We start from the raw sequence: 26,832 nt of genomic DNA, 5'->3' as shown, positions 1-26,832 counted from the left end.
GAAGTTTTATTCTTTTAGCTCTTTGATTTAGGTCGTTGATCCATTTTGATTTAATTTTATTCAGGGAATTTTTTAATCCTAGGTGCTTACAGTTCTTGAGAGAAGACAGGCTTTATTATCATATCCTACTTGAAAGGAGCTTCTATCTTCAGTCACTGTATTTTGCTAATTTCTTAAAGGGTAAACAGGTGGTAGTGAGTGGCCCAGTTTCATTTTTCATTCCTGTTCCCCAAAGAACAGAATTGTTCATGTAGGAGTCCTTTGCAGCTTCAGTATGCACCAAGAAAGGCCAAGAGGAAAGAATAGTAAGTGGCTTTTCTCGCTCTCAGCCTCAAGACTGAATTTAAACACACTTAACTTTGTGAGGGCAGGACTTGGTCTTCACATAGTGGAAAGTGTGCACTTGGCTACTCTGGGACTATCCTTTTTCCTGGGGCAAGGGTTCTGCTTTTCTGCCACTGTGAGCTGTGGGGTCAGACTGCATCCTTAGGCCAGACATTCCACTCTCACCCCCCTGGAAGACTTTTAGGCAAGGTTCATCCTGTAACTGTTGACTCAGAACAGTTAGAGCTGGAGGAAGAACAAGCGGCCACCCTGCTCCCATGAGCCCTTTTCCTTGGTGGATAGGTTGTGGTTCTCCTGTTTGATGAGGAGGCCCCTGCATCTGACTCTCCAACTCAGTGAAAAGAATCACAGCACAGACCAGCCTCATTCTTTCTGCACCACTGCTCTGTCGAGTTGATTCAGTACCTGCAGTCCCACATAGTTAAAATCTGCTTAGCTTTGCTCTCTGTTGTGTGGACAATGAAATGGTTGACTAATACAACCCTGGCAGTGTCAGGCCTTGTCAGGACTAAAATTTGTCCAAATAGATACTGTCATCAAATGTGCTCCTGGTCCTTGCTAGTGAGACTATAGTTAGGATCCTTGTCCAGGTCTCAAAGGGCACGAGAAACTGTGAAGAGGCTTGGCATTGCTGTTCAGAGTACAGCCTCATCTGCCAAATTCTTGGGGTCACTAGAACTGTTTGGGTCCCTGCTGGAAGCTCTTAATACCCCTGAGCAGCTCACGTTGGAGCTGATGAAAATAGGTCTCCTAAGACCTCCATCTACCACTAAGTCCCTTCTGGAGTCCAGGTCCTGCTAGGAGTCTCTTGCCCCCTGGGACTGAGATGTTTTCTCACTTGAATGAGAGAGTGAATGGATGACTGCCCATGCCGCTGTCACTGTAATAAAGGACTAAGAAGACAAGATTTAAGAGGAAGAGATAACCATAGGACTTACAGGTTTCTTTGTTTTGCTCTTTTAATTTGTGATCTAGTACTAAGAACTAAACGTTAAATAGAACAGCATTTATGAACAGTATCTGGAAAGGAACCTTCATTAATGATCTCAATAAGAATAAATTTAAGTAAGTTATTTTTCTACCCCTCAAAATCCCTAAAACATGAATTTGTCTTCCACACATTAGTGCCAGAAAAGGGAATTTGTAGTAAAAATGTTTTTCATACTAGAAAGAAACAAGGATTGTAAGTCGCCCAGCATTGGAGCCATTGCCCCAGGACTGCCTAGTAGAAAGCTCCCTTTGGGCAGTTGTCTGCCTCCTTGGAAAAGCTTCCTGCCAAAGCTGCCCCTGAGAATCTGGGATGGAGGTGTGGCCGTGTGGTCTGGGTCCCCTGGGCGGTGTGGCAGCAGCATCTCGGGAGTTGGGTCCTCTTTTCTAACCTTGTGCTGCTGCATTGGATTAGCTACTTAGCTGGCGTGGTCAGACAGGGGGAGCACTCCCATGAGTGTGTCCACATGGGCCAGCGAACTATCAGAAGCGCCCTGTTGAACAAATGTGTTCAGGATAGAGGGATGCGGTTGTGTGTAGCTGATGAGGGGAACGTGGGTGGCACTTTTGTTACTTTGCAGTTTGGTTACTTTTGAAGTAATGTGTTCAGCTTAACTTTTTTTTTTTTTTTTTAAAAAACGAAATCTGGCTCTGTTGCCCAGGCTGGAGTGCAGTGGTGTGATCTCGGCTCACTGCAACCTCTGCCTCCTGGGTTCAAGCAGTTCTTCCTCAGCCTCCCGAGTAGCTGGGATTACAGGCGCACGCCACCACGCCTGGCTAATTTTCGTATTTTTAGTAGAGATGGGGTTTCACCATGTTGGCCAACCTGGTCTCGAACTTCTGACCTCAGGCAGTCCACCCGCCTTGGCCTCCCAAAGTGCTGGGATTACAGGCATGAGCCATTGCACCTGGCCCCAGCTTAATTTTTTTATAGACGACTTTGCTGATGGATGTCTTTGAAAATAAGAGGTAATTTCAGTCACAGCTACAAATCTGGATCCAAATAAAACATGTGCTGTGGCCAAACCACAGTATTGCATAGGTTAATCCAGAGTCTTGGCTGCCCTCACTTCCTGTCTCACATTGGTCTGTTCTGTTATTTTCTTATGTCTACAAGTTTTCATGTAACCTATTTTCTTTTTTTTAAATTTCAATTAATTAATTTATTTTTGAGACAGAGTCTCTCTCTCTCTCTTGCCCAGGCTGGAGTGCGCTGGTGTGATCTTGATTCACTGCAGCCTCCGCCTCCCGGGTTCCAGCGATTCTCCTGCCTCAGCCTCCAGAGTAGCTGGGATTACGAGTGCGCACAATCATGCCTGGCAAATTTTTTTGTAGCTTTGTAGAGATGGGGTTTCATCATGTTGGCCAGGCTGGTCTTGAACTCCTGACCTCAGGTGATACAGCTCTGCCTTGGCTTCCCAGAGTGCTGGGATTACAGGCGTGAGCCACCGTGCCCAGCCCCTTTATTCCCTGTTTTCTAAGGTCAGACTTGGGTTTACAGTTGATATTTCAGTTTTAGGTTTTTATCTGTTACATTTTCGTTAAAAATAACTTGAATTGAAAAAAATTTGGCCGGGTGCGGTGGCTCACGCCTGTAATCCCAGCACTTTGGGAGGCCGAGGCGGGCGGATCACAAGGTCAGGAGATCGAGACCACGGTGAAACCCCGTCTCTACTAAAAATACAAAAAAAATTAGCCGGGCGCGGTTGTGGGCGCCTGTAGTCCCAGCTACTCGGGAGGCTGAGGCAGGAGAATGGCGTGAACCCGGGAGGCGGAGCTTGCAGTGAGCCGAGATCGCGCCACTGCACTCCAGCCTGGGTGACAGAGCGAGACTCCGTCTCAAAAAAAAAAAAAAAAATTTGTAGCGGGAACATCTTGAATATATTACTGTTCTAAATCAGGGGTGTTCAATGTTTTGGCTTCCCTGAGCCACACTGGAAGAATTGACTTGGACCACTCATAAAATACACTAACATGTATGGCCCCAGGGGACCCAGACCACACGGCCACACCTCCATCCCAGATTCTCAGGGGCAGCTTTGGCAGGAAGCTTTCCAGGAGGCAGACAACTGCCCAAAGGGGGCTTTCTACTAGGCAGTCCTGGGGCAATGGCTCCAATGCTGGGCCACTTACAATCCTTGTTTCTTTCTACTATGAAAAATAGGCCGGGCGCGGTGGCTCACGCCTGTAATCCCAGCACTTTGGGAGACCGAGACGGGCGGATCACGAGGTCAGGAGATGGAGACCATCCTGGCTAACACGGTGAAACCCCGTCTCTACTAAAAAATACAAAAAACTAGCCGGGCGAGGTGGCGGGCGCCTATAGTCCCAGCTACTCGGGAGGCTGAGGCAGGAGAATGGCGTGAACCCGGGAGGCGGAGCTTGCAGTGAGTTGAGATCCGGCCACTGCACTCCAGCCTGGGCGACAGAGCGAGACTCCGTCTCAAAAAAAAAAAAAAAAGAAAGAAAAATAGTAGTGAGCTAAGAAAAAAAAATCTCATAATGTTTTAAGAAAGTTTATGAATTTGTGTTGGGCTGCATTCAAAGCTGTCCTGGGCCACATACAGGCTGCGGGTTGGACAAGCTTGTTCTAAATTATGTAGGGCACTTTTATTTTAAAAGTTACTTTTCTAAGGCTTTTCAAATATCAGTTAAACTTTTACTGAGTAATGCCTACGTGCAAAAGCAGTATGTCCTTCTCATTGTGATGTGTGAATACATATTAATGTTTCCTTAGCACTGTAATGTCATGGAAATTACAAAGAATTCAAAATAATTTTTTGTTTGCATGTGCATTGGGGGGGGTTTCCTCACAGAATTTCCAGAACAAAAATTGTTTGCTGCCCTGTTGATTAAATGTGTTGTGCAGCTGGAACTCATCCAGACTATCGACAACATTGTCTTCTTCCCAGCCACAAGTAAGAAAGAAGATGCGGAAAACTTAGCTGCAGCGCAGGTAAGGAGATAGGAGGACAGCTGCTTTTTTTGTGTAAGTAGGAAGTTAGCTATAGCAGTCTGGGCTGTAGAGTTAGGCTAGAGAATTAATTTGTGGGGCCTTCCTCATGCAGATGTCCTTTTAAACCATGAGACTGGATCCCATCACAAGGTAGTAAGGTTAGCTAGAGCAGGGAGGAGGGTCAGCAACTGAGCACTAGGAACCTTGTCCTCTACAGCTTCTGGAGAGGAGGCAGCTAGCAGAGACTGAGGACGAGAATCCAGGAGGCATGGGGAGGCACGGGGAAGCAGGTGTCAGTTGTCCGGGAAGTCAGATGAAGAAAATGTTTTAAGAAGCAGCATGTGATCAGTCACTTGTTAAATGCTCTGGATAGGTCAAGTGATACTACTCTTGAGAACTGCCTTCTAACTATTTGGAGGACTTTGGAACCTTAACAATGTGTTAAATGTTAAATTGAGGACAAAAGCATAATTGTAATGGGGAGAGAGAGAGAGAGAGAGAATGTGGACTCAGCCAGTACTCTGTTAAGAAGTTTTGCTATAAAGGCACAGAGAAATGTGATAGCTGGAGTGTGAGGGGTTTGCTATGTTTTGTTCTCCAGATTGGTGATATGGCAGTGTGTTCACTGGTAAGAGCTTTCCAGTAGGGAGAGAAAAACTGACTGTAGGCAAGAGAGGGGCAGTTGCTAGGGCCATGTTTTTGAGTGAGTGGAGATAGTACTTCATACAGAGTGGGAATCACCTGGGGCAGAAGCCCAGATAGTTCCCATGTGGTGGCAGGGGGACGGCTGGGGGATGGGTTAGGGATGCAGGAAGTCTGGTACATTTGGGGTGGGAGCTTGTGAGAGACCACCTTTGCCAGCTTCTGGTTTCTCACTGAGATGGGAAGAAAAGTCATGTACCATGTGAGATTTGGAAGAATGTTTTAGCTACTTGAGAAGTGAAAACGTGAGCTGGTTGGCCAGGAACGTGGCCTAGGCCAAGGTCTGCCAAGGGCTGGGCCAGCACCAAGCCCACTAGTTTAGAGAGAAACCAGTCTGCTTTCTCTAGTCACACATGACCACACGGCCGTTTTGCCAGCCAGTTACTAAAAGGAAGAGGAGGGGTTGTGAAAGAGAATAATTAAAATCATGATGCATGGACTTCATAGCAGTTGAGAAGGGAGGACTTGAGGGGCTGAGGAGCGCAGGGCCAGGGAGTTGGGAGTCCAGGAGGGTCTGGACTGATGGGAGGCGGTGCTTGGGGACGAGGATGTGTAACGGAAGATGGACCGTCCCTTACTTTGTTAGGTTAGATGAAGCTGAGTATCTGTGGCTTTCTTGTGAAACTGGTCTTTGGGGAGCATTGAGTTGTAAATTAACTAAAATTATTGTGACTGTGTGTATATGCTGGGGTGGTTTGTTTTTCAAAGAGAGATGCGGTGGACTTTGATGTTCGAGTTGATACTCAAGACCAAGGAATGTACCGCTTTTTAACATCACAACAACTTTTTAAGCTACTGGACTGCTTATTAGAGTCACATAGATTTGCAAAAGCATTTAATTCCAACAACGAACAGAGGACTGCCCTGTGGAAAGCAGGTAAGCTATGCACGCCTCACATTTAATGTTTACTGTTGATGGATGTGGGACAGATACATACAGGTATCAGAACTCATTGACTGTCTACTGTAGGTATCTGCATGTCACTATGTGTACTTGTGTACTCTGACCTTAACAGTAGTAAGGTAATCTCACAACCAGGCCCTTTTCTGGTCTGCAGTAAGCCAGATAACTACTTGGGTGAATTTTTTCCCCCTTGGTCTATTATTTGACTTATATTGTTCTTTCATCTTGTTTACCCAACCTGGACCTTCTTATTGATACTAACTGACATGATAAAAGCTGTCCTTTCATTAGGAAATAAATGTGTAAAAGTCACACACACAAAACCTGGCATGTGTATTTGAATGGCTTCTCTGTTTACTGGGAATGGCTAAAGTTCAGAGTGAAGGTGAATTTATTGGGATGTGAGTTATATTTGTTGTAGAACAAGTTAGACATTTTAAACAAAAAATAAGCTTTTATTATAAACCAAAGTGGCATTGTTAATTTTTTAATTTAAGAAATAGAGCCAGGTGCAGTGACTCATGCCTGTAGTTCTGGCTACTCGGGTGGTTGAGGTGGGGGGATTGCTTGGGGCCAGAAGTTTGAGACCACCCTGGCCAACATAGACCCTGTCTCTACAATAAATTAAAATTAGCGGGGCATGGTATCGCATACCTGTAATCCCAGCTACTCGGGAGGCTGAAGTGGGAGGATCACTTGAGCCCAGGAGTTTGAGGCTGCGGTGAGCCATGATCACACTGCTCCCCTCCAGCCTGGGCAGCACAGTGAGACCCCATCTCTTAAAAAAAGAAAAGAAAAAAGAAAGAAATATAATTATTAGGTGCCAAACAGTGCTGGGAGGATGAGGGGCAGCAGAATAAGGCAGAGAAAAAGAAGGGGGCTGATAGTTACTGAACATCAAACTCTGTATCAAAAGGGTTTGGTGCTTATGTTTGTTTATTTAAAACAGCTGTGGCATTCTTCTTCCCTTTACAGCCTAACTTCTGGGAAGAGTAGTCTGTACTTATTTTTCCCCTTTTTTCCTACCCAAGTTGTTGCCACCATTCCACTGGGCCTGTTCCTGCTGAGCTGATAGACCCTCCTTGTGTCCACACACACTGGACCCATCAGACCTCTGACAGAGCAGTTCTCACCTCCTGGAGGTTGCCCCTGTTTATCTGAGCGCCCTCGTGCAGGCAGAGCACAGAGCCCCTTCTACAGCTTTGGGGATTCAAGTGCAGTTTCATGTGAAGGGCTCCACCTTCCCAGGCCACAAGTTATTTTATATCTCATATCCCCAACGCGAATAGGGAGGGAATCCTGGACGTGGAAATCATCTTCATATCAGGCTGCTGTGGCTCCGCTTTGTAAGCAGCAGATGCTGATGGCTGAGCACAAACAAAATGTGCTTCCATATGGGCTGCTTCACCTTTACATAAGATGCCTTCCCAAACTAATCCCAGAAACTTCCCCTTTCTGCAGGATTCAAAGGCAAATCCAAGCCCAACCTTCTAAAGCAGGAGACCAGCAGCCTGGCCTGTGGGCTGCGCATTCTATTCCGGATGTACATGGATGAGAGCCGCGTTAGTGCCTGGGAGGAGGTCCAGCAGAGGCTTTTGAAGTAAGACTCTTGACTGATTTCCATCTCTGACCAGGTAGCCACGTGGTGCCGGGCAGGAAAGGGGCACCGGTGGGACCATGCTGAGAGCTGAGCCTTTGGGGCCTGGATGCCCCTATTCCACAGAGCAATTGTAAAACTTAAATTCAGTCTTAGAGATGAATGTGCTTTAGTGACATGTGGCCAAATCATGTCTAACATGCAGGACAAAGGAGGTTTTCTGTTTTAAAACTGTGAACTATGTCATTTATAGGCCTTTTTAATGTCCTAAGATAGTCCCATTTTTACAGAACAATCATTTGTGAAAGTGAAAACTTGCCTGCCTGCATTTACTTTGGAAAAAATATTTGGAGTTTTTCTTAGTATTACTTTACTCTTTACTTTAAGATAACTAACATGTAAACTCAGGCTAAGAATGAAACATGCCATTCAGAAAGAATACTACCATCTGCATTGTATTACATCTACTTAAGGAATAGATGTTCTGAGGCCAATTAAATACATTTTAGAATTTTAAGGGGTCACCTAGTCTCTGTTATCCCATTTGATTGACAAGACTGGTTGATTAAGGCCCCGCAGGGCCTTGTGATCTAGGTCCTCACAAGGGTCAGTGAAGAGAGGAGTCGCCTCAGATTCCAGCCCAGGTCTCTTGAAACTAAGCTTCATATGTGCCACCTGCCACACAGCAGCTTTGAATTGAAAGAAACTTAGAAAATTAGGAAAATGTGGGTTTCCTGGTAAGTTACAATGGCTTCTTTTAACATGTTTGGTTTTCTTCTCAATTTGAAAAGCATGTTTATGTTGACACTCCAGCTAATGTAAACAGATAGGATCGAACATGTTCTTGAACAGTTCATATTCACTACTATGTTCATGATTGCTCTTTCTCAGTGAATATGGGGACCAGTAGATATACAAGTAACATTAAAGGAAGCCTTTTCTTTTGCAGTGTCTGCAGTGAAGCGCTAAGTTACTTCCTCACTCTAACATCAGAAAGTCATCGGGAAGCCTGGACTAACTTACTGCTTTTGTTTCTAACTAAAGTTCTAAAGATAAGCGATAATAGGGTAAGTATGAGGCTTCGAATCCAGCCCAACAGTTCTAGCCCGATTCGCGTCGGGATGCCGGGTCCCAGAGTCGCCGTGCAAGAGCTCTCAGAGCCGAATCAAGCAGTGCCCAGGCTGCACAGCTGCTTGTGCAAAACCACCAGTGGCCTTGCTGTATCTTCCTCAGTCCTCGCTTTTCTCTCTCTTACCCAGCTTTGTTCACTAATTAGCAGTTCTCTAGGGGATTCAGTAGGTGAGGGATCAGAATCCCTTGGGATACCTCGACAAGTTCCTGGGTTCCCTCAACATTGAAATTCCCATTGTGACCCCAGGAGTCTCTCCCTTTTCCCCATTTTGAAAACTGCTGTCCAACTACCTCATGACCTTGCACTCTGCCTGCTACTCAAGAATACATCTGGTTCCTGGGCCTGTGCTCCGGGCTGCAGCTGTTCCTTTGGCATATTTAGTGGTTCCAGGTAACCCAGAGTCCCTAGTGAATGGGCCTCATATAAGAATTTTGAACCAGTAGAAATAAAGATAAAATACACACATGACTGTAAATATAAGTGCATATTTAAAGGTTTTCAAAAATGTACATTCTACTCTTAAAAAAAAATAGCAACTTACAGCTCACACATAAGGAAACAGGTTGCTTTGCTGTGACCCTAGAATAGGTTTAAAAATGCCTAGTGATGTGGCCCAGTACTTGAAAGGCCAAGGGTTCTAAACCCCAGCCTCTGTTACTCCACAGCTGACTTTTTTTTGCCATAACATGTCTCACTGCTTCTCTGGATCTGGAGGGGCACAGGGGTAGGAAAGGAGGCTGCAGACTAGAGTTCAGAGATGAAGGAACTACTGTGAAGATACAGCCGAAGTATAGCAATTGAACTGTACATGTGAAACGTATGTAGCTTTGCCTGAAGAACTGTTTAGATTTTTCCCCAAAACTTAAAATTTTTATGTAACAAAAGATAAAATTTCAGTAACCCATAGCTTATAAAAACTCAACTCTAGTTTGTACTCAGTTGTTTTCTTTTGCTTATTGCCCAGGAAAAACAGTGCTAAATTACTAAAAGTTTGTCAAAGATATACAGGCAAATGTTTTTCAAAGTAAGGATATGTAAATGAGTAGTGTTTGTATGAAGTGAGTTTTTCTAAGTTCCACAACCCACAGTCACTGCCTGCTGTGGACGCTGCTTTCCTGGCTCCTGTAATCGAGCCCCAGAGTAGTTTGACTCTAGGCAGTTTGAGGCTCTGGAGTTTGCAATCACTGCTAACGGAGAAATTCATTTTCCCTGCAGTTTAAAGCTCATGCATCATTCTACTACCCTCTCTTATGTGAAATTATGCAATTTGACTTGATTCCTGAACTTCGTGCTGTTCTTAGAAGATTTTTTCTGCGAATCGGAGTAGTTTTTCAGATATCACAACCACCTGAACAGGAACTTGGAATAAACAAGCAATGATGGGAACTTAATATTTTTGTTGGCGTTTACATCCCTCTGCTCTTTAAAAGGACGCTGGAGCTGAGGTTTCCTACCTGAAAAACGATTTCTTCGGATTGCAGTGTCTGAGAGTTACTGGTAAAGATGCTTAGAACTCTTATTCAAACTTTCAACACTCCAGTCCCTTTTAGTACGGGCGGATTTTGTGTGTTATGTTGGCCTCATGTTGAGCAGAAAGCCTGTTTAAACAGTGTCAGCTCATGCTCACGGGTCCTTCCCTGTCTTCCACGGCAGGAAAAGCCCCACATGTTTTTGGCAGGTGTGGAAGTGAAACTTACCCAAAGAACTATAGATGTAAAGATTGAACTTCTACAAGAAGTACAACTCAGGAGAGCTGTATTTTGAAGGATAAAATGTTTATAATTGGGGAGTGGGGAGAGAAGAAGAAATTATTGTTCATGGTAAAAGATATTTAGCAACTATGGTATTCTTATTCTGAAGATTTTTGCACACTCAGGCTATCTGAGATACTGGTAATCATCCTGTGAAAAATGTACAGAGATGCAGGTCTGTAATATAAAAATCTTAAACATTATATAGTTCTTCCTGCACTGTTTTCTTTCTTTATTTTCTTATTCATTTGCTAAATACCCATAATATTTTGTCAAATGCACTAAACATTTGGGTGGAACTTTCTTTTTTATTTTGTGGGGATTTTTAGTTTGGCCCTTTTTGGTGGGTGGTGATTTTGAGGCTTTAACATGCCCAGAAGCTGTTGTGGCCGACACTTCAACAACAGGGAAAAAAAGGTAGAAAATATCCCTACTGACAGTAACTACCTGTCACATATTTCTCTTAGGGCTTTTAAAGATGAGCCATTAAAATAGAATGATCCTTTATGGACCAAAACTTGAATCACTGCAAAATGAATCCAGATTGCTGTCATTTTCTTTTGGGTGGTGGGGCTTGATGTAGATTTTACTCTTATGTACAGAATTTAATGTTGAATATATTAAAATAACAAATCTGGCATGGTTTGCGGAGGTTAGATTTACTGGAAATGTATTCATACTGTGAATTGTGCTCTGATGGTTAAAAGACAAGATTGTCAAGCATTCCGTATTAACAGTGGATGTAGAAAATTTTTTCAGACGGATAAAATGTATATGGTACAGATGTAAAGTTTTCTATGTAAAAAATTCTGTACAACTTTCTGTACAATATTGATTCTCATCTGGCATATTCTAATCAGGTTATAGGTCAATAAAGTTTTTGAAATATTTCATCAGTGCAATCAAAACCTCTATAACCCACCCCCATGTTTCATTGATTCTTTTCTGTTAAGGCCAAACTACTATGGAAAATACATTTTCAGCCAGAACTATAAATTCAGTATTGTTTGGTTCTGGTATTTTCTTTCCAGCTTCCAGCATTAGATCCTCCCTCACACTGTACTTACCATAGAATATTTATTTTTAAGGCAGTTTTTAAAATTTTTATGTATCTATTAGAGACTGGATCTCACTCTGTTGTCCAGGTTGGAGCGCAGTGGTATGATCACAGCTCACTGTAGCCTCAAGCGGGGCTCACGTGATTCTCACACTCCACCCTCCCCAGTAGTGAGGACTATAGGCACACAACACTACACTTGGCTAATTAAAAAACAACATTTTTTTTGTAGAGACGGGATCGCACTATATTGCCCAGACTGGTCTCAAACTCTTGGACCTGAAGTGATCCTCCCAACTCAGCCTCCCAAAGTGCTGGGATTATAGGCGTGAGCCACCATATCCAGCCCGAAAATCTTTTGATATTTTGCATATTAATATTTTATATATTAATAACCTAGCATCAGGCTACACTACTTGAGTGCTGAAAAGAGCTAAAGTTCTCTTCAGCACAGTTTGCAATATTGTGTGTTTTAGGAGTCAGTTGAAGTTGTGTGGTACATGGCATTAAACAAAAATGGAACGTCTCAATATCATCTAACATGTTTGTGTTAAAGAGGAAAAGTATTTAGTCATCTTTGCTTTCACACCTCTCTTAGATAATGAACAGTTACTGAACAATGCATTTGTAAGTGTGCCGTATTTGTTACCCCTAAGACAGCTCTGTTCAAGCCCAGCTGGATGCTAGAGCTGGGAGCCACTGTGACCTTGCTGTGCGAGGGTAAGTGTTCCACACAACCTGGCAGTTGATTATTTAATGGTGTAGTATTAGGACTCTTCCCCTAGAAGAGTCAGAGGCTTTCTTCTTTCTTTCAGATGACAATAGAACAAATCTTTACTAGTAAAGCAAACGATGGTCCTAAAATTAGAAAATCAATCAAATATAAAATTTACAACTAGCCAAAACTCAAAATATCAGTAATATGTCTGATATTGTCTACCATTAATTACATCAGAGGATGTATTGGAGAAGCAGTGCCTGGGGATGTTCTCAGCTGTATGGTTGTGAAGATTCTAATCTGAGTCAGAATTTCATAATTTGAATGACTCCTTTTTTTTTTAAAAAAAAGTATCAGTTACTGAGTGATTAGAAAACTCACATGGACTCACTTATCCAAGGTTCCATGGTGGTGGAACAAGAAGACGACTCCAGTCTCTCTGTCCTTGACTCCCGGGTGTCCCCACCTCTGTTCAGCCTCCAGAAAACTAGTCTAGAAAGCTCCATAGTAGTTAAAATAAAAAGATTTTAGTAATTAAAATAAAAATTTATTTGTATCAAGAAGTAGTTATATAAATTAGTAACTTAAATGCCTTCATTGGAATAAAAATAGAAGCAGAAAGGTGTAACATTTAATGTATGGCTTACAAGAATACAAGCAATTACAGTTCCCTTCATTTCTGTATCAGTAGCTACAAATAACATGAAATAGGACATCTGATTGTGTCACACAGAAACTGGAATAATCACAGCTACAATAGATGTACCTACTAAATGAATTCTTTTGCATGGAGGTAACAATGGAAAATGTGCATGTAACAAAGGGGAATCTGGTTTTACAGGACGGTTAAGACACTTATTCACCTTAATGACAAGCAGAATTCAACATACGCACATACAGTAGTTCAGTTCATTACCACCCTAATTTATGACAAAATTGTGCAAAAATAATTCTATACAATTCTATTATATAAATCAATAATCATGGCCTTATATTTATGTACACAATATACATCATAATAATTTTATATACAGATGGAAAAAAAGTAACTTTTAGGTAGGGGCCAAAAGGTAGGACATATTATTGAAGGTACAGATTTACCATTCCTTTCACCTTAAAAGGCACTACTGGGTCCAATACAGGTTTATTTTAACCATGTGCAGTCGACAGGCCCTGCCAAGTGAAAGTGCCTGGTTTTCCAGGAACCTGCTGCTGCTCCTGGTTCAGCTGCTCTGCCATGAAGCGTTTCAGTGTTTCTGAAGTGCCAGGGCGGAGCCAGGGCTCAGTTGCTACAGAGTTTGATCCGTCATCCCCTATGTGTTTCATGATGTCATCAGGGTCAACCAGTGAACTCTCATCATCTACAGGAGGCAAGGGACATGTGACTCAGGTAACAGGCAGGCAGGACAACTCGGCATTTCCCCACAATGTCATGTCCTGAACTCTGTTTTGGTTAGACTCACCCCACCGTATTTTAGAGGGAGGAGAGCAGGCCCACAAAGGCGTCAATTTTGTAAAACAAAAAATGATCAACTGAGTAAGCTGAATCCATGGCACTAGCAACCAGAGGGATTCTAAGTATATCAGCGACACCTCTCCACCAAAGTCAACAGGAGGAATGTAGGTAGTTTTATTTTGTAACTGTTACCTCAGGAGAAGCCTAATGGCTACACATAATTTTTTTTTTTTTAAGCAAGGTTTGGGGAATACTCTTCAACCTACAACACTGCTATAAGGAAATTAAGTTATTTTGGGAAAACACTAGTTGCAATGAGATTACTTCCATTCTTAAAACATCTAATCTAAGAAGGCCATGTCCAGTCAATGAAGAGGTAGCTCTTAATGTGTTTCATTCTTTAACTGAATTTGTACTCAACTTCTGTGTTTTACTTATTATTAGGTATAGTAATAGGAAAATCTGTCTTCCTACCCTGTGATGTCATATTCTTTTTTCTTTTTTTTTTTTGAGGCGGAATCTCTCTCTGTCGCCCAGGCTGGAGTGCAGTGGCGCGATCTCCACTCACTGCAAGCTCCGCCTCCCAGGTTCATGCCAGTCTCCTGCCTCAGCCTCCCGTATAGCTGGGACTACAGGCGCCTGCCACCACACCCAGCTAGTTTTTTTTTTTTTTTTGTATTTTTAGTACAGACGGGGTTTCACCGTGTTAGCCAGGATGATCTGTATCTCCTGACCTCGTGATCCACCCGTCTCGGCCTCCCGAAGTGCTGGGATTACAGGCGTGAGCCACCGCGCCGGGCCTTTTTTTTTTTTTTTTTAAATTACATCTGGTCTGTGAAGGATTGGTATGTGCAATCAATCCACATCATAACAAAAAGCTCCTGCTTGAAAGGACAATGTTAAAAAACAGTGTAGACATTAAAAATCTTCTGAAAAAGATTCTTAAAATGCTGTCTTCTCTCAGATATATTCCTGTTAAATATTAATTCAGTTTGTTGGGTCTAAAAGAAAATGCCTTGTAGCTGGAAAGAAGACATCCTTTCCTACTGTCCCATCAATTAACCATGTCTGCTTGTGTTTGGTGTGGAATTACCACCATTAGAACACACCACACCTTGACTGCTAGATAGACAGTATATGAGTACAGTTTTAAATTAATACAGTATTAAAGGTAGAATCTAAAAAAAATCTTGAGATTGTAATGTAGATTAACAGACTAAAGAGTATTTCCCAAATAGACCACTATTTGCTAAAACTAATTACCAATATGAAACTGTCCCATTATCCCAGTGGGTAATAGCATTGGTACAAAAAAGGGTGGTACAGGGCTCCTTAGGTGTCCATCCTGCCTTGTGCTCTATGACTAGCTTTAACCTGCAAGTCACAAAAATACACTCATAATGAGACTAGCTTTATTTGTCCTCTGAGGCTTTGTTTGTCCATGGTGTGGAAAGCCAAATAAGAAGGTAAAAATTTTCTTTGTAGTACTACAAATTTACAGCATAAGTGTAAGAACTCAGTCTTAAGGCTAATTTCTAATAATGTTTTATTACTAAAGTTTTAGTAAAGTGATTACTATATCATATAGCATTTTCTCTGCTGAAAGCAAAGCCTGGATATATTTAATAAGCAAAAACTATTTTACCTGTTTAGACTCCACTCTAAAATGGGCACCCTCTCTGATAGAGAAAATCTGATGCAAACTTAATCCTGAGGTCTGGTTTTGCTCAATAGTTACGTCTTGGGCCATACAACTCAAAGGACTTCAAACTCATTCCATCTATCCTCAGACGTTAGTGAAAGCCTTGAGTAAGAAAGTTTAAAAGTTCATAAAGGATCTCTGCTATAGGCCATTACACTTGGTCATTTACCTGTATTAATAGGTTTATTGTGAAGTTCATTCAGTCTTCGCATTCGTTCCTCATTTCTCATTCTAAGCTGATCAACATTTACACTGGATGTAGATTTTAGAGAGAGACCATCTGGTGCTACATTAGGACGACTGCTATCCTGTAGTTAGAAAACAGAACTTCAGAAAGTCATTAACATAAAGTATGTTCACAAATCAGTGAATCAGGGCCAGGCATGGTGACTCGGTAATCCCAGCACTTTGGGAGGCCGAGGCAGGCAGACCACCTGAAGTCAGGAGTTGGAGACCAGCCTGACCAACATGGTGAAACCCCATCTCTACTAAAAATACAAATTAGCTGGGCATGGTGGCGGGCACCTGTAGTCCCCAGCTACTTGGGAGGCTGAGGCAGGAGAATCACTTGAACGCAGGAGGCGGAGGTTGCAGTGAGCCGAGATTGTGCCACTGGACTCCAGCCTGGGAGACAGAGACTCTATCTCAGGGAAAAAAAGAAAAAAACATCGACAAATCAAAACATCCTCTTGCCCTCAAATGTACATTGTGATGAACAAAATAAATGGAAATATGGAGCACTTACATTATGGCTCCTATGCTTATCCATGCAAGCTCAGATGACTCAGTCAAGAATAAGGAATAACATTTGTGATGACAGAAATGCTGCCAGTCTGGATAAAGCTTGGGAATTATAGGACACAGAAGGAAAAAACTAAAGCAGCAGGGGCTGAGACAGTCCAGCTGTAATCAAGGCAGTGTGGTACTGACATAAGAAAAGACAAGTAGATCAATGTAAGATTAAGAAGAATACAGAAGTAAATCCTTATTTTTACAGATGAGTTAACAAAATGCAATGGGAGAACAGTCTTTCAACAAATGCTGCTAGAACAACTGGATGGCCACATGCAAAAGAATGGACTTGGACCCCTGCACCTCACACCCTATGCAAAAATTAAAGTGTATCACAGACCTACAATTAAGAACAAACTGAAAAAAAACAAGTAAATCCTCATGATCTTGTCCTAGGCAATGGTTTCTTAAGTAAGACACCAAAAGCCCAAGAGAGATTGATGAGTTGGACCTCATCAAAATTTAAAAACTTCTGTGCTTCAAAGAACACCATCAAGAAAGTTAAAAAGATACAGAATGGGAAAAAAGATATGAAAATCACACATTGATAACTAGACTTGTAGCCAGAATGTAAAAGAACTCTTAACAACTCAATAAAAAGACAATTCAATTTGAAAATGGGCAAAGGGCTGGGCACGGTGGCTCACGCCTGTAATCCCAGCACTTTGGGAGGGGAGGCAGGCAGATCACCTGAGGTTAGGAGTTTGAGACCAGCCTGGCCAACATGGCAAAACCCCGTCTTTACTAAAAATACAAAAGTTAGGCATGTTGGCATGCACCTGTAATCCCAGCTACTCAGGAGGCTGAGGCAGGAGAATCCCTTGAACCCCAGTGGGGCAGAGGGTGCAGTGGGCTGAGATCACACCACCATACTCCAACATGGGCGACAGAGCGAGACTGTATTTAAAAAAAAAAAAAAAAAAAGCAAAAGGATTTGAATAGACATACCTCCTAAGAAAATATACAACTGGCTAATAAGCACATGAAAAGATGTTCAACGTCATTAGAGAAATGCAACTCAAAACCACCATGACACTACTTTACACTCAATGGCTAAAATCAAAGACACTAAGTGATGGCCAGGATACAGAGAAATTACAACATTCATACACTGATGATGGGAAAGTAAAATGGTACAGCCACCTTGGAAAACAGTCTGGTACTTCCTCAAAATGCTAAATACAAAGTGTCCATATAACCCAACAATTTTCCTCCTAGCTATATATATTCAAGAGTAATAAAAACGTCAAAACTTGTACATGAACATTAATAGTATCCGTAAGAGCTAAAAAGTGAACACAACCCAAATATCTATTAATTGTTAAATGGATAAACAAAATGTGGGATACTAATACAGTGGAAAATTATTCAACACTAACGAGGCATCAGTACTGGCACATGCTACAACATGAATGACCTTCAAAAGAAGACAGACAAATCCAGTCACAAATAACCATAGAATGTATGATCTCATTTATATTAAATGTCCAGAAAAGGCACATCTATAGAAACCAAAGTAGATTGGTGGTTGCCTAAGGCAAAAAGCAAAGCTATTTTCACCTGGTAATGCTGTACATATAATAATGCTAATAGCATCTGTTACTTGGTGAGAGCTCTCTGCATACATGGCTCAGTGCTAAATGCTTCATATTAACTGTATCTTAATGTCATATAAAAGGAAACATAGAGTTTAAGAAATTGCCCAAGCTGCCTGCCCAACAAGGAGGTGACATCGTTGGGACATAAACTCCAAAGCCTCTACTTTTTACTGGCTACACCGTAAAGCTGGGGAGCACAGTGATGAGAACATGGGTTTGAATCTCAGCCTTCTTGCCCATATGACCTTGGCAAGTCATTTGACCGAAATGAAGATGACGCCTATATCACAGAATTAGGTTATCATGAGGCTTTTCGATAAATGGCATCAGTTCCTTCTTGTGCCTCTCTGAAATCCATATATTCTGCAGGAGAAGGAGGAAGGTTGGGATGCAGAGCTACTTACAGCCACCCCAGGAGACAAGAAAATACTATTATTATCTGGAAGAAGCCAAAGCAGCAGAATTCAATAGCTACCCAAGGTCATCCAGTCAAGGCTGAGCCTAGATTCAGACCCATGTCTGAATTTCAAGCAAGTGCTCTTTCTTTATGGGGCCACACAGATTTAGCATGGGTCAGAACCCAGACCTCTCATTCTTCTAAGTTGAAAAGGGGAAGAAAAGAAGTTTCATACACACAATGTCTAGTCCTTTCCATTTGTTCCTCCTGCGCTCCCGTGCAGAGGGCAACTGTGATGGTGGAGGGAGGACGTCATCTTCAATGGCAGGATATGTCTCACCGTAAGCACCTAAGAGGACCCCAAAAAGCAGAAGGAGTCTTAATACCGCTTCAAATCTTACTCAGAGCTAAACCAAGAGCCTGTCTTTTCATTACATTTTGCTTACAATACCATGAAATACACTCAATTTAAGTGTACATACACAGTTCGGTGATTTTTTTAGCAAATTTACAGAGTTGTGCAATCATCACTTTAGAGCATTTCCATCACCTTAAACAGCTCCTTTGTGCCCACTGGCAATCACTCCCTACTCCTACTTGCTGCCCTGGGCAAACACTGCTCTGTTTCAACAGATTTACCTTACCCAACACCAAACATAAATGGAATTCTACAACTTAATCTTATGTGTCTTTTCACTTAGCAATAAGGTGTATGAGATTCATCTGTGCTGTGCCATGTTTGTTTATTACATTTTACTGCTGAATAATACTCCATCATATGGATATGTCATATTTTGTCTATGCATTTACCAGTAAATGGACATTTGCTAGTTGCTAGCAATTATGAATAACACTGCTATGAACATTCACATTCAAGTTTTTGTGTGGACGTATCGTCTCATTTCTTTGGGTTATAGAACCAGAAATGAAATTGCTGGGTATTATGGTTAACTCTGTTCTGCATTTTGAGGAACTACCAACCTATTTACATTTTACATTGTAAGAAGGTTCCAATTTCCCCACATCCTCATCAACACTTGGTATTGTCGGTCTTTTTGCTTATAATCATTCAAGTGGACCAGAGCTAATTTGACATGGACAAATAGCCTACAACATCTACGGTAACCTCCACAGCTCCTTTGAAAAAAATTATACCTAAAGAAAAGTTAGAATAATACACATACTTAGAATCACCATTAGTTACTTTGCCCATTTCTATATATATTTGGGGGGATGCTGTTTTTGCCAAGCCACTTTGCTACACCAATAAATTGGAGACATCATGGCATTTTGTCTCTATTTCAGTGTGTACCCTCTAAGAACAAGGACTGGCTCCTACACTGCAAAAATCTAATTATAACATTCAGAAAATTTAACATTTATACAAAACTATCATCATTTAACATACAATTGATATTCAATTATCCAAATGTATACTGTATGGGTTTTTAACAATAGAAATAACTGTTATTGAATAAGATGTGGGGCTTTCTATAATTCTAAAATAAGTTTTGGGTCCTTCCATGCCTTTTCATGGTTTAGTAGCTCATTTTGTTTTAGCGCTGAAAACGATTGCATTGTCTGGATGTACCACACTTTATCCATTCACCTCCTGAAAGACATCTTGGCTGCTTCCAAGTTTTAGCAATTATGAATAAAGGTGCTATAAATATCTGCGTGCAGGTTTCTTTATGGACAAGTTTTCAACTCCCTCAGGCAAATACCAAGGAGTATATATGCTGAACTGTATGGTAAGAATATGTTTATTTTTGTAAGAAATTGCCACACTGTCTTCCAAAATTGACTACACTTTTGCAGGCCCACCAGCAATGAATGAGAGTTCCTATTGCTCTAAAACCTTGCCAGCATTTGGTGTCAGTGTTTTGAATGCTGGCCATTCTAGCAGGTATGTGGTGGTATCTCATTTTAATTTACAATTCTCTAATGTGTTACCAGGCGGGTCCTTGTTCTTAGAACTCCCAAGTGGTGGTGGGCCGCTTCCAAGATGGTGGCAAGCCTCTTGTTCTCTGACCTGGGGTTCTTGGCCTCAGATTCCAAGGAACGGAATCTTGGGCCATGCATGAGTGTTACAGCTCTATTAGAAGCCGGGGTCACAAAAGAGAACCATGGAACCCAGAGACTAGTGTTCAGCTTGATTAGGACAAACCCAGGCACTTAGTCGTGCAGGAACAATGGCGAGCCTTTAGCCTGATTGGGAGCGGCAATGGGCGCCACCTCGGTGGATCAGAAGTGCACCGGATACCCTGCCAGATCAGGAGGGGTGGAAGTCAGAGGCGGGTCTGCGACGGCGGCAAACAACACTGGTGGACGGCAAGCGAAAGCTCAGCTCGAGCCGTAACAAACACGGACCAGAAGAGCATGCAGCTGCAAGATTTAATAGAGTGAAAACAGAGCTCCCATACAATGGGAGGGGACCCAAAGAGGGTTGCTACTCCCAGCTCAAATGCCTGGGTTTATATCCTGATCATTGTCCCTCCCCCTGTGCTCTCAGGTGATATATGATTTGACTATTTCTTAACCTCCTGCTTTAGCCTAATTTGTATTTTAGTGAGCCCTCTTTACTACCTGATTGGTTGGGTGTTAGCTGAGTTACAAGCCCCATGTTTAAAGGTGGGTGCAGTCACCTTCCCAGCCAGGCTTAGAAATTCTTAGTCGGCCTAGGAAATCCAGCCAGTCCTGTCTCTCAATAGCATCCTTACATAGTCTTATATCTTGATGGTGATGTGTGGTGCAAGTCTTGCTCAATCTTTTAATCAGTTTTTTTATTTTCTTATTGTTGAGTTTTAAGATTTCTTTGTATATTTTGGATAGCAGTCCTTTATCTGATATGTCTTTTGCAAATATTTTCTTACAGTCTCTGTCCTGTCTTCTCATTCTCTTAATTAACAGTGTCTTTTATAGAGCACAGCAAGTTTTTAATTTTTACAAAGTCCGGCTTATCAATTATTTCTTTGTTTTGTATCTAAAAGTCATCACCATACCCAAGGTCATCTAGATTTTCTGTTGTTATCGTCTATGAGTTTTTCAATTTAGCATTTTACATTTAGATGTAAGATCAACTTTGAGTTAATTTTTGTGAAGGGTGTAAGATCTGTGTCTAGGTTTATTTTTTCACATGCAGATGTCCTGCTGTCCCAGCATTATTTGTAGAAAAGACTGTCTTTTCTCCATCATAATACTGCCTTTGGTCCTTTGTCAGTACTGCCTTTGGTCTTTTGTCAGAGATCAGCTGACTATATTTGCATGAGTCTATTTCTTTTTTTGAGACAAGGTCTTTCTCTGTTGCCCAGGCTGGAGTTCAGTGGTGTGATCATAGCTCACGGCAGCCTTGAACTTCCAGGTTCAAGTAATCCTCCCACCTCAGCCTCCCAAATAGCTAGGACTTCAGGTACGTGCCACCACATTGGCTAATTTTTTTTTTTTTTTTTTTCTGTAGAGACAAGATCTTAACTTTGTTGCCCAGTGAGGTCTCAAACTCCTGGCCTCAAGTAGCCTCCCAAAGATGTGAGCCACTGTGCCCAGCCTGCATAAGTCTATTTCTGGGCTCCATATTCCATTCAGCTGGTCTATTTGTCTATTCTTTCACCAATGCCACATTGTATTATTATAACTTTATCATAACTCTTGAAGTCAGCTGTGACAGTCCTCCAACTCTGTTCTCTTTAAACATTGTGTTGGCTATTCTGGATCTTTTGCCTTTCCAAATGAACTTTAGAATCAGTTTGTTGTTATCCACATGATAACTTGCTGGGATTTTTATTGGGATTGTACTAAATCTGTAGATCAAGTTGAGAAGACCTGACATCTTGACAATACTGAGTCATCCTGTGCATGGTCATGGAATATATCTCCATTTATTTAGTAGTCCTTCAATTTCATCAGTTTTGTAGTTTTCCTCAGGCAGTTCTAGATAGATAGATAGATAGACAGACAGACAGACAGACAGACAGACAGACAGAGATAGATAGATAGATAGATAGATAGATAGATAGATAGATAGATAGATAGATAGATATCTCAGTATTTCTTGGGGGAATGCTAATGTAAGTGGTATTGTGTTTTTAATTTCAAATTTCACTTGTACATTGCTGGCATATTGCAAAGTGCCTGAGTTTTATATATTAATCTTGTATCCCGCAACTTTATTATAACTGCTTACTAGTTCCAGGAGTTTTTCAGTTGATTCCTTCAGAGTTTCTATAGACAATCATATCATCTGTGAACAAAGACAATTCTATTTCTCCCTTTCCAATCAGTACACCTTTTATTTCCTTTTCTGCCTTACTGCTAATATTAGCTAGGACTTCCAGTATGATGTTAATCAGTGGTGAGAAAGGACATCCTGATCTTAGCAGGAAAGCTTCTAGTTTCTCATCATTATGATGTTAGCTGTAGGACTTTTGTAGATGTTCCTTATCAAGTTGTAGAAGTCTCCCCTCTATTCTGAGTTGGCTGAGTTACCATAAATGGGTGGTAGACTTTAGGTGATCAGATTTGTGGGCATAGAGTTGTTCAAGGTATTCTTGGACTATGTTTTCTTTGTGGTTTTTGTTTGTTTTTTAATTAAAACACTGAGATTTATTTCACATGTATATTTTTGTCTCCCCACCATTTCCATGTCTGACCACCACTACTACTATGTCCTATCATGACATTCCATACATACTTAAAACCAAGCTAAGGGTGAAGTTGCATCTTTAAAAACTAAACAGGTATTGTGGACAACACATTCTTGGCAATGGAACCTGGACAATACTTATCAAACACGGTAGGGAAAGTTCTCACTCTGCATTATAAAAAGGACAGCCAGATTTCAACTGTTACAGAAATGAAATAAGATGGAAAATTTTTAACAAATTGCTTAAACTATTTTCTTAAAGAGACTTCCTCCACTGCCAGAGATCTTGAATAGCCTCCTGATCAATCATCCAGAAGCAATTCTTCACATAATTAATGAACGTGGCTTCCACTTTGGGAAGAGAACCGCCTTTTTTTTTGCTTTAATGTCTTCTACAGAACTAGGTCCTTTCGGTGTTTTAGGGGTTTTTTCCTGGTTTTTGAAGGATTCTTGTCCTTTTGATCTTGGTGTTGATGCTTTTGAGTGTTTTCCATTCTGATTTGACTTTTGTGCATTTATGGCTGAAATATCTTGTATAGATTTCTTCACTGGCGCTTTTTCTTCAGCTTCCTCATCATCAAAATCATCATCATCTTCTTCATCTTCATTAGCAGCAAGTTTTACTTTTTTCTGTGGAACCCTGCTACCACCTCAGGGGCAGACTGCTTTCCAGATATACTTAAGAGTTTCACACCCTCCTCCTCTTCATCTTCTGACTCTGCATCTTCCTCCACAACTACTAAGTGTTGTCCACTAATATGCACTGGCCCTGAACCACACTTCAACCATAAGAGCACTGGTGGTATGATTTCAAAGCCCCCAAGGGAAACCACTGGCTGTACAGACATTTTCAAAGTTGCCAGTGTTACTTTAATTGGACTGCCTTCGTAATTCATTGCTTCTGCTTCAATAATGTGCAATTCATCCTTTACACCAGCACCCTAAACTGAACCAGCCCCTAAACTGAACGTTCTTAAAGATAACTGGTGCTCATTTTCATCAGTATCCACCTTAAAGTGATAATCTTTGTCAGCCTTTAGTTCAACAACCGAAAAGATAGTTCTGGGGCCTCAGGACTCATGTCCATGTCCATCAAATCTTCCATCGGTGGTGGCACCCACTTAGGTGGGAAAGAAGGTGGGCAGAGATAAATGACCAGTACTCAAGAGAACAGCCAAGCAGAACGGAATCACACCAGGATCTTGGACTATGTTTTTTTTGTTTTGTTTTGTTTTGAGACGGAGTCTTGCTCTGTTGCGCAGGCTGGTGTGCAGTGGCGCAATCTCGGCTCACTGCAAGCTCCACCTCCCGGGTTCATGCCATTTTCCTGCCTCAGCCTCCTGAAGAGCTGGGACTACAGGTGCCTGCCACCACGCCTGGTTTTTTTATTTTTCTTTTTTTTTTTTTGTATTTTTAGTAGAGACGGGGTTTCACCATGTTAGCCAGGATGGTCTCAATCTCCTGACCTTGTGATCCACCTGCCTCAGCCTCCCAAAGTGCTGGGATTACAGGCTTGAGCCATCGCTCCCAGCCAACTATGTTTTTAATGTTCGTGGGACCTGTAGTGATATGCCCCCCAACCTTTTTTTTTTTGGACAGAATCTCGCTGTGTCACCCAGGCTGGAGTGCAGTGGCACGATCTCAGCTCACTGTAACCTCCACCTCCTGGTTCAAGCAATTCTCCTGCCTCAGCCTCCCAGGTAGCTGGGACTACGGGCATGCACCACCATGCCCAGCTAATCTTTATGTTTTTAGTAGACACCCGGTTTTGCCAAGTTGACCAGACTGGTCTCGAACTCCTGAACTCAGGTGATCCACCCACCTCAGCCTCCCAAAGTGCTGGGATTACAGGTGTGAGCCATGCCCAGCCAGATATGCCCTGTCTCTGATATTAGTAATTTGTGTCTTCTCTCTTATTAGCTTGGCTAGAGGCTTACTGATCTTCTCAGAAATAACTCTTGGTTTCATTAATTTCCTCTATTGATTTCCTGTTTTCAATTGCATGGATTTCTGCTCCAATTTTTATTTCTCCTGCTTACTTTGGATTTAATTATTTTCTAAATTTCGTATGTGGAAGCTTAGAATACTGATTTTAGATCTTTCTACTTTTCTTCATGTATGCAGTCAATGTTATAAATTTGAGTATCTTAACAATTTACCAATTTTTGGCCGGGCGCAGTGGCTCATGCCTATAATCCCAGCACTTTGGGAGGCCGAGGCAGGTGGATCACCTGAGGTCAGGAGTTCGAGACCAGCCTGGTCAACATGGTGAAACCCCATCTCTACTAAAAATACAAAAATTAGCCAGGTGTGGTGGCAGGTGCCTGTAATCCCAACTACTCGGGAGGCTGAGGCAGGAGAATCGCTTGAACCCGGGAGGCGGAGGTTGCAGTGAGCCAAGATCATGCCATCACGCTGCAGCCTGGGGACAACAGCGAGACTTTATCTAATAAAAGAAAAAAAATTACCAATTTTTAAAACTTTTACATAGTCTGGCTTATCAGTTATTTCTTTCATAAATTATGACTTTGGTTTTGTATCTAAAAGTCATCACCATACCCAAGGTTGTCTAGATTTTCTGTTGTTATCTTCTGTGGGTTTTAGAGTTTGGCATTCTACATTTAACTGAATGCATACATTAGGAAAGTAGAAAGACAAGCGTTATTTCTGCTACCTCCTACAAATTGAGAAGTTGTATTTTCATTTTCATTTAGATCAAGTTGTTTTAAAATGTATTTTCATATTTTTTCTCTGACCCATGAGTTATTTAGAAATGTGGCATTTAATCTCCAAAGTATTTGGAGATTTTTCCAGCTATCTTTCTGTTATTGATTTCTAGTTTATTTCCATTGTGGTCTGGGGACAGATATTGTGTGATTTATCTTCTTTTACATCTGTTAAGGTTTGTTTTCTTTCCCAGATTGTAATCTGTCCTGCTGAATGTTCCATGTGACCCTGAGAAGAGTATGTGTTCTGTTGTTGTTAATGAAGGTGTCTTTTGACGTCCATTATATCCAGTTGGTTGATGGTGTTGCAGAACTCAACTATGTCCTTACTGATTGTTAAAAATCTCTAACCATGATAGTGGATTCATCTATTTCTCCTTGCCATTCTTTCGCTTTCTGACATGTATTTTGACACTTCATGGTTAGGCATCTAAACGTTAAGAGCTAAAACTATACATAAAACTCTTAGAAGAAAGCATATGAGGAAAGCTTCATGGTATTGGATTTGGCAATGATGTCTTAGATGTGACACCAAAAGCACAGGCAACAAAAGCAAAGATAAATTGGACTGTACCAAAATTAAAAGCTCCTATGTATCAAAGGACACAACCAACAGAGTGAAAAGGCAACCTACTATGTCGAAAACATTTGCAAATCATGTATCTGATAAGGGGTAAGATCCAGAATAGATAATAAAGAACTCCCACAACTCAGTAACAACAAAAAATATCTGATTTTAAGAATTAGAAAAGGTCTTAAATAGATATTTCTTCAAAAATGATGTACAATTAGTAAGCACATGTAAAGATGTTCAACATCACTAATCATTACAGAAATGTAAGTCAAAACCACAATGAGATGCCACCTCACACCTATAAAGATTGCTACTATTCAAAAAACAAAGTAATAAGTGTTAACAAGGATGTAGAGAAATCAGAACTTTTGTGCACTGCTGGTAGGAATGTAAAATGGTGCAGCTGCTGTGGAAAACAATGTGGTGAGACTTCAAATAATTAAAAATAGAATTACTATATGATCTAGCAAATGCTATCTGTTAGTGTATACCCAAAAGAATTGAAAGCAGTGACTCCAACAGCTAATTGTACACCTATTCATAGGAGCATTATTCACCACAGCCAAAAGGTGGAAGCCACTCAAGTGTCTACTGACGGATGAATGGATAAACAAAACACGGTACATACATACAATGGAATATATTCACAGCATAAAAAGGGAAATCTGGCTGGGTGTGGTAGCTCACACCCGTGATCTCAGCACTTTGGGAGGCCACAGTTGGAGAATCACTTATGCTCAAGAGTTCGCAACCAACCTGGGCAACATGGTGAAACCCTGTCTCTACAAAAAATACAAAA

General features: G+C 41.4%; 2 protein-coding genes and 1 pseudogene across 57 annotated transcripts in view; 1 reads left to right on the top strand and 2 right to left on the bottom strand.

Annotated features, from left to right (window-relative positions):
* The window catches only part of ARFGEF1 (ARF guanine nucleotide exchange factor 1), a 145,445-nt gene extending 134,178 nt beyond the window's left edge, over positions 1-11,267 (top strand). For 4 of the 7 annotated variants that reach the window (XM_005563484.4, XM_073998903.1, XM_073998902.1 and 1 more), the window contains 4 exons: positions 4,149-4,288; positions 5,699-5,867; positions 7,356-7,494; positions 8,441-9,514. In XM_005563484.4, the coding sequence (XP_005563541.1) occupies positions 4,149-4,288; positions 5,699-5,867; positions 7,356-7,494; positions 8,441-8,849 (857 nt within the window). In that variant the 3' untranslated portion in view covers positions 8,850-9,514. Of the gene's footprint in view, positions 1-4,148; positions 4,289-5,698; positions 5,868-7,355; positions 7,495-8,440; positions 9,515-9,838 lie in introns of those variants that run through there. The other 3 variants (XM_065519316.2, XM_065519315.2, XM_005563485.5) reach the window with 1 other exon arrangement.
* A 1,407-nt stretch (positions 11,268-12,674) lies between these two features.
* Positions 12,675-26,832, bottom strand: part of CSPP1 (centrosome and spindle pole associated protein 1) — a 130,516-nt gene continuing 116,358 nt past the window's right edge. For 47 of the 50 annotated variants that reach the window (XR_012416457.1, XR_012416459.1, XM_045399117.3 and 44 more), the window contains 3 exons: positions 18,334-18,443; positions 15,477-15,615; positions 12,675-13,510 (listed from right to left, as the gene is read on the bottom strand). Coding sequence is in view for 45 of the 50 variants with exons in the window: in XM_045399117.3 (XP_045255052.2) it covers positions 13,299-13,510; positions 15,477-15,615; positions 18,334-18,443 (461 nt within the window). In the remaining 5 variants the exon portion in view is untranslated. Of the gene's footprint in view, positions 13,511-15,476; positions 15,616-18,329; positions 18,444-26,832 lie in introns of all 50 variants that reach the window. The other 3 variants (XR_012416455.1, XR_012416458.1, XR_012416456.1) reach the window with 1 other exon arrangement.
* On the bottom strand, positions 22,842-23,972 carry LOC141407421 (nucleophosmin pseudogene; annotated as a pseudogene).

This window comes from Macaca fascicularis, chromosome 8 (assembly GCF_037993035.2).
Source record: "Macaca fascicularis isolate 582-1 chromosome 8, T2T-MFA8v1.1".
NCBI classification, from domain to species: Eukaryota; Metazoa; Chordata; class Mammalia; order Primates; family Cercopithecidae; genus Macaca; species Macaca fascicularis.
Note: the sequence above shows the minus strand (reverse complement) of the source record. Positions and strands in the feature narration are given on the sequence as shown.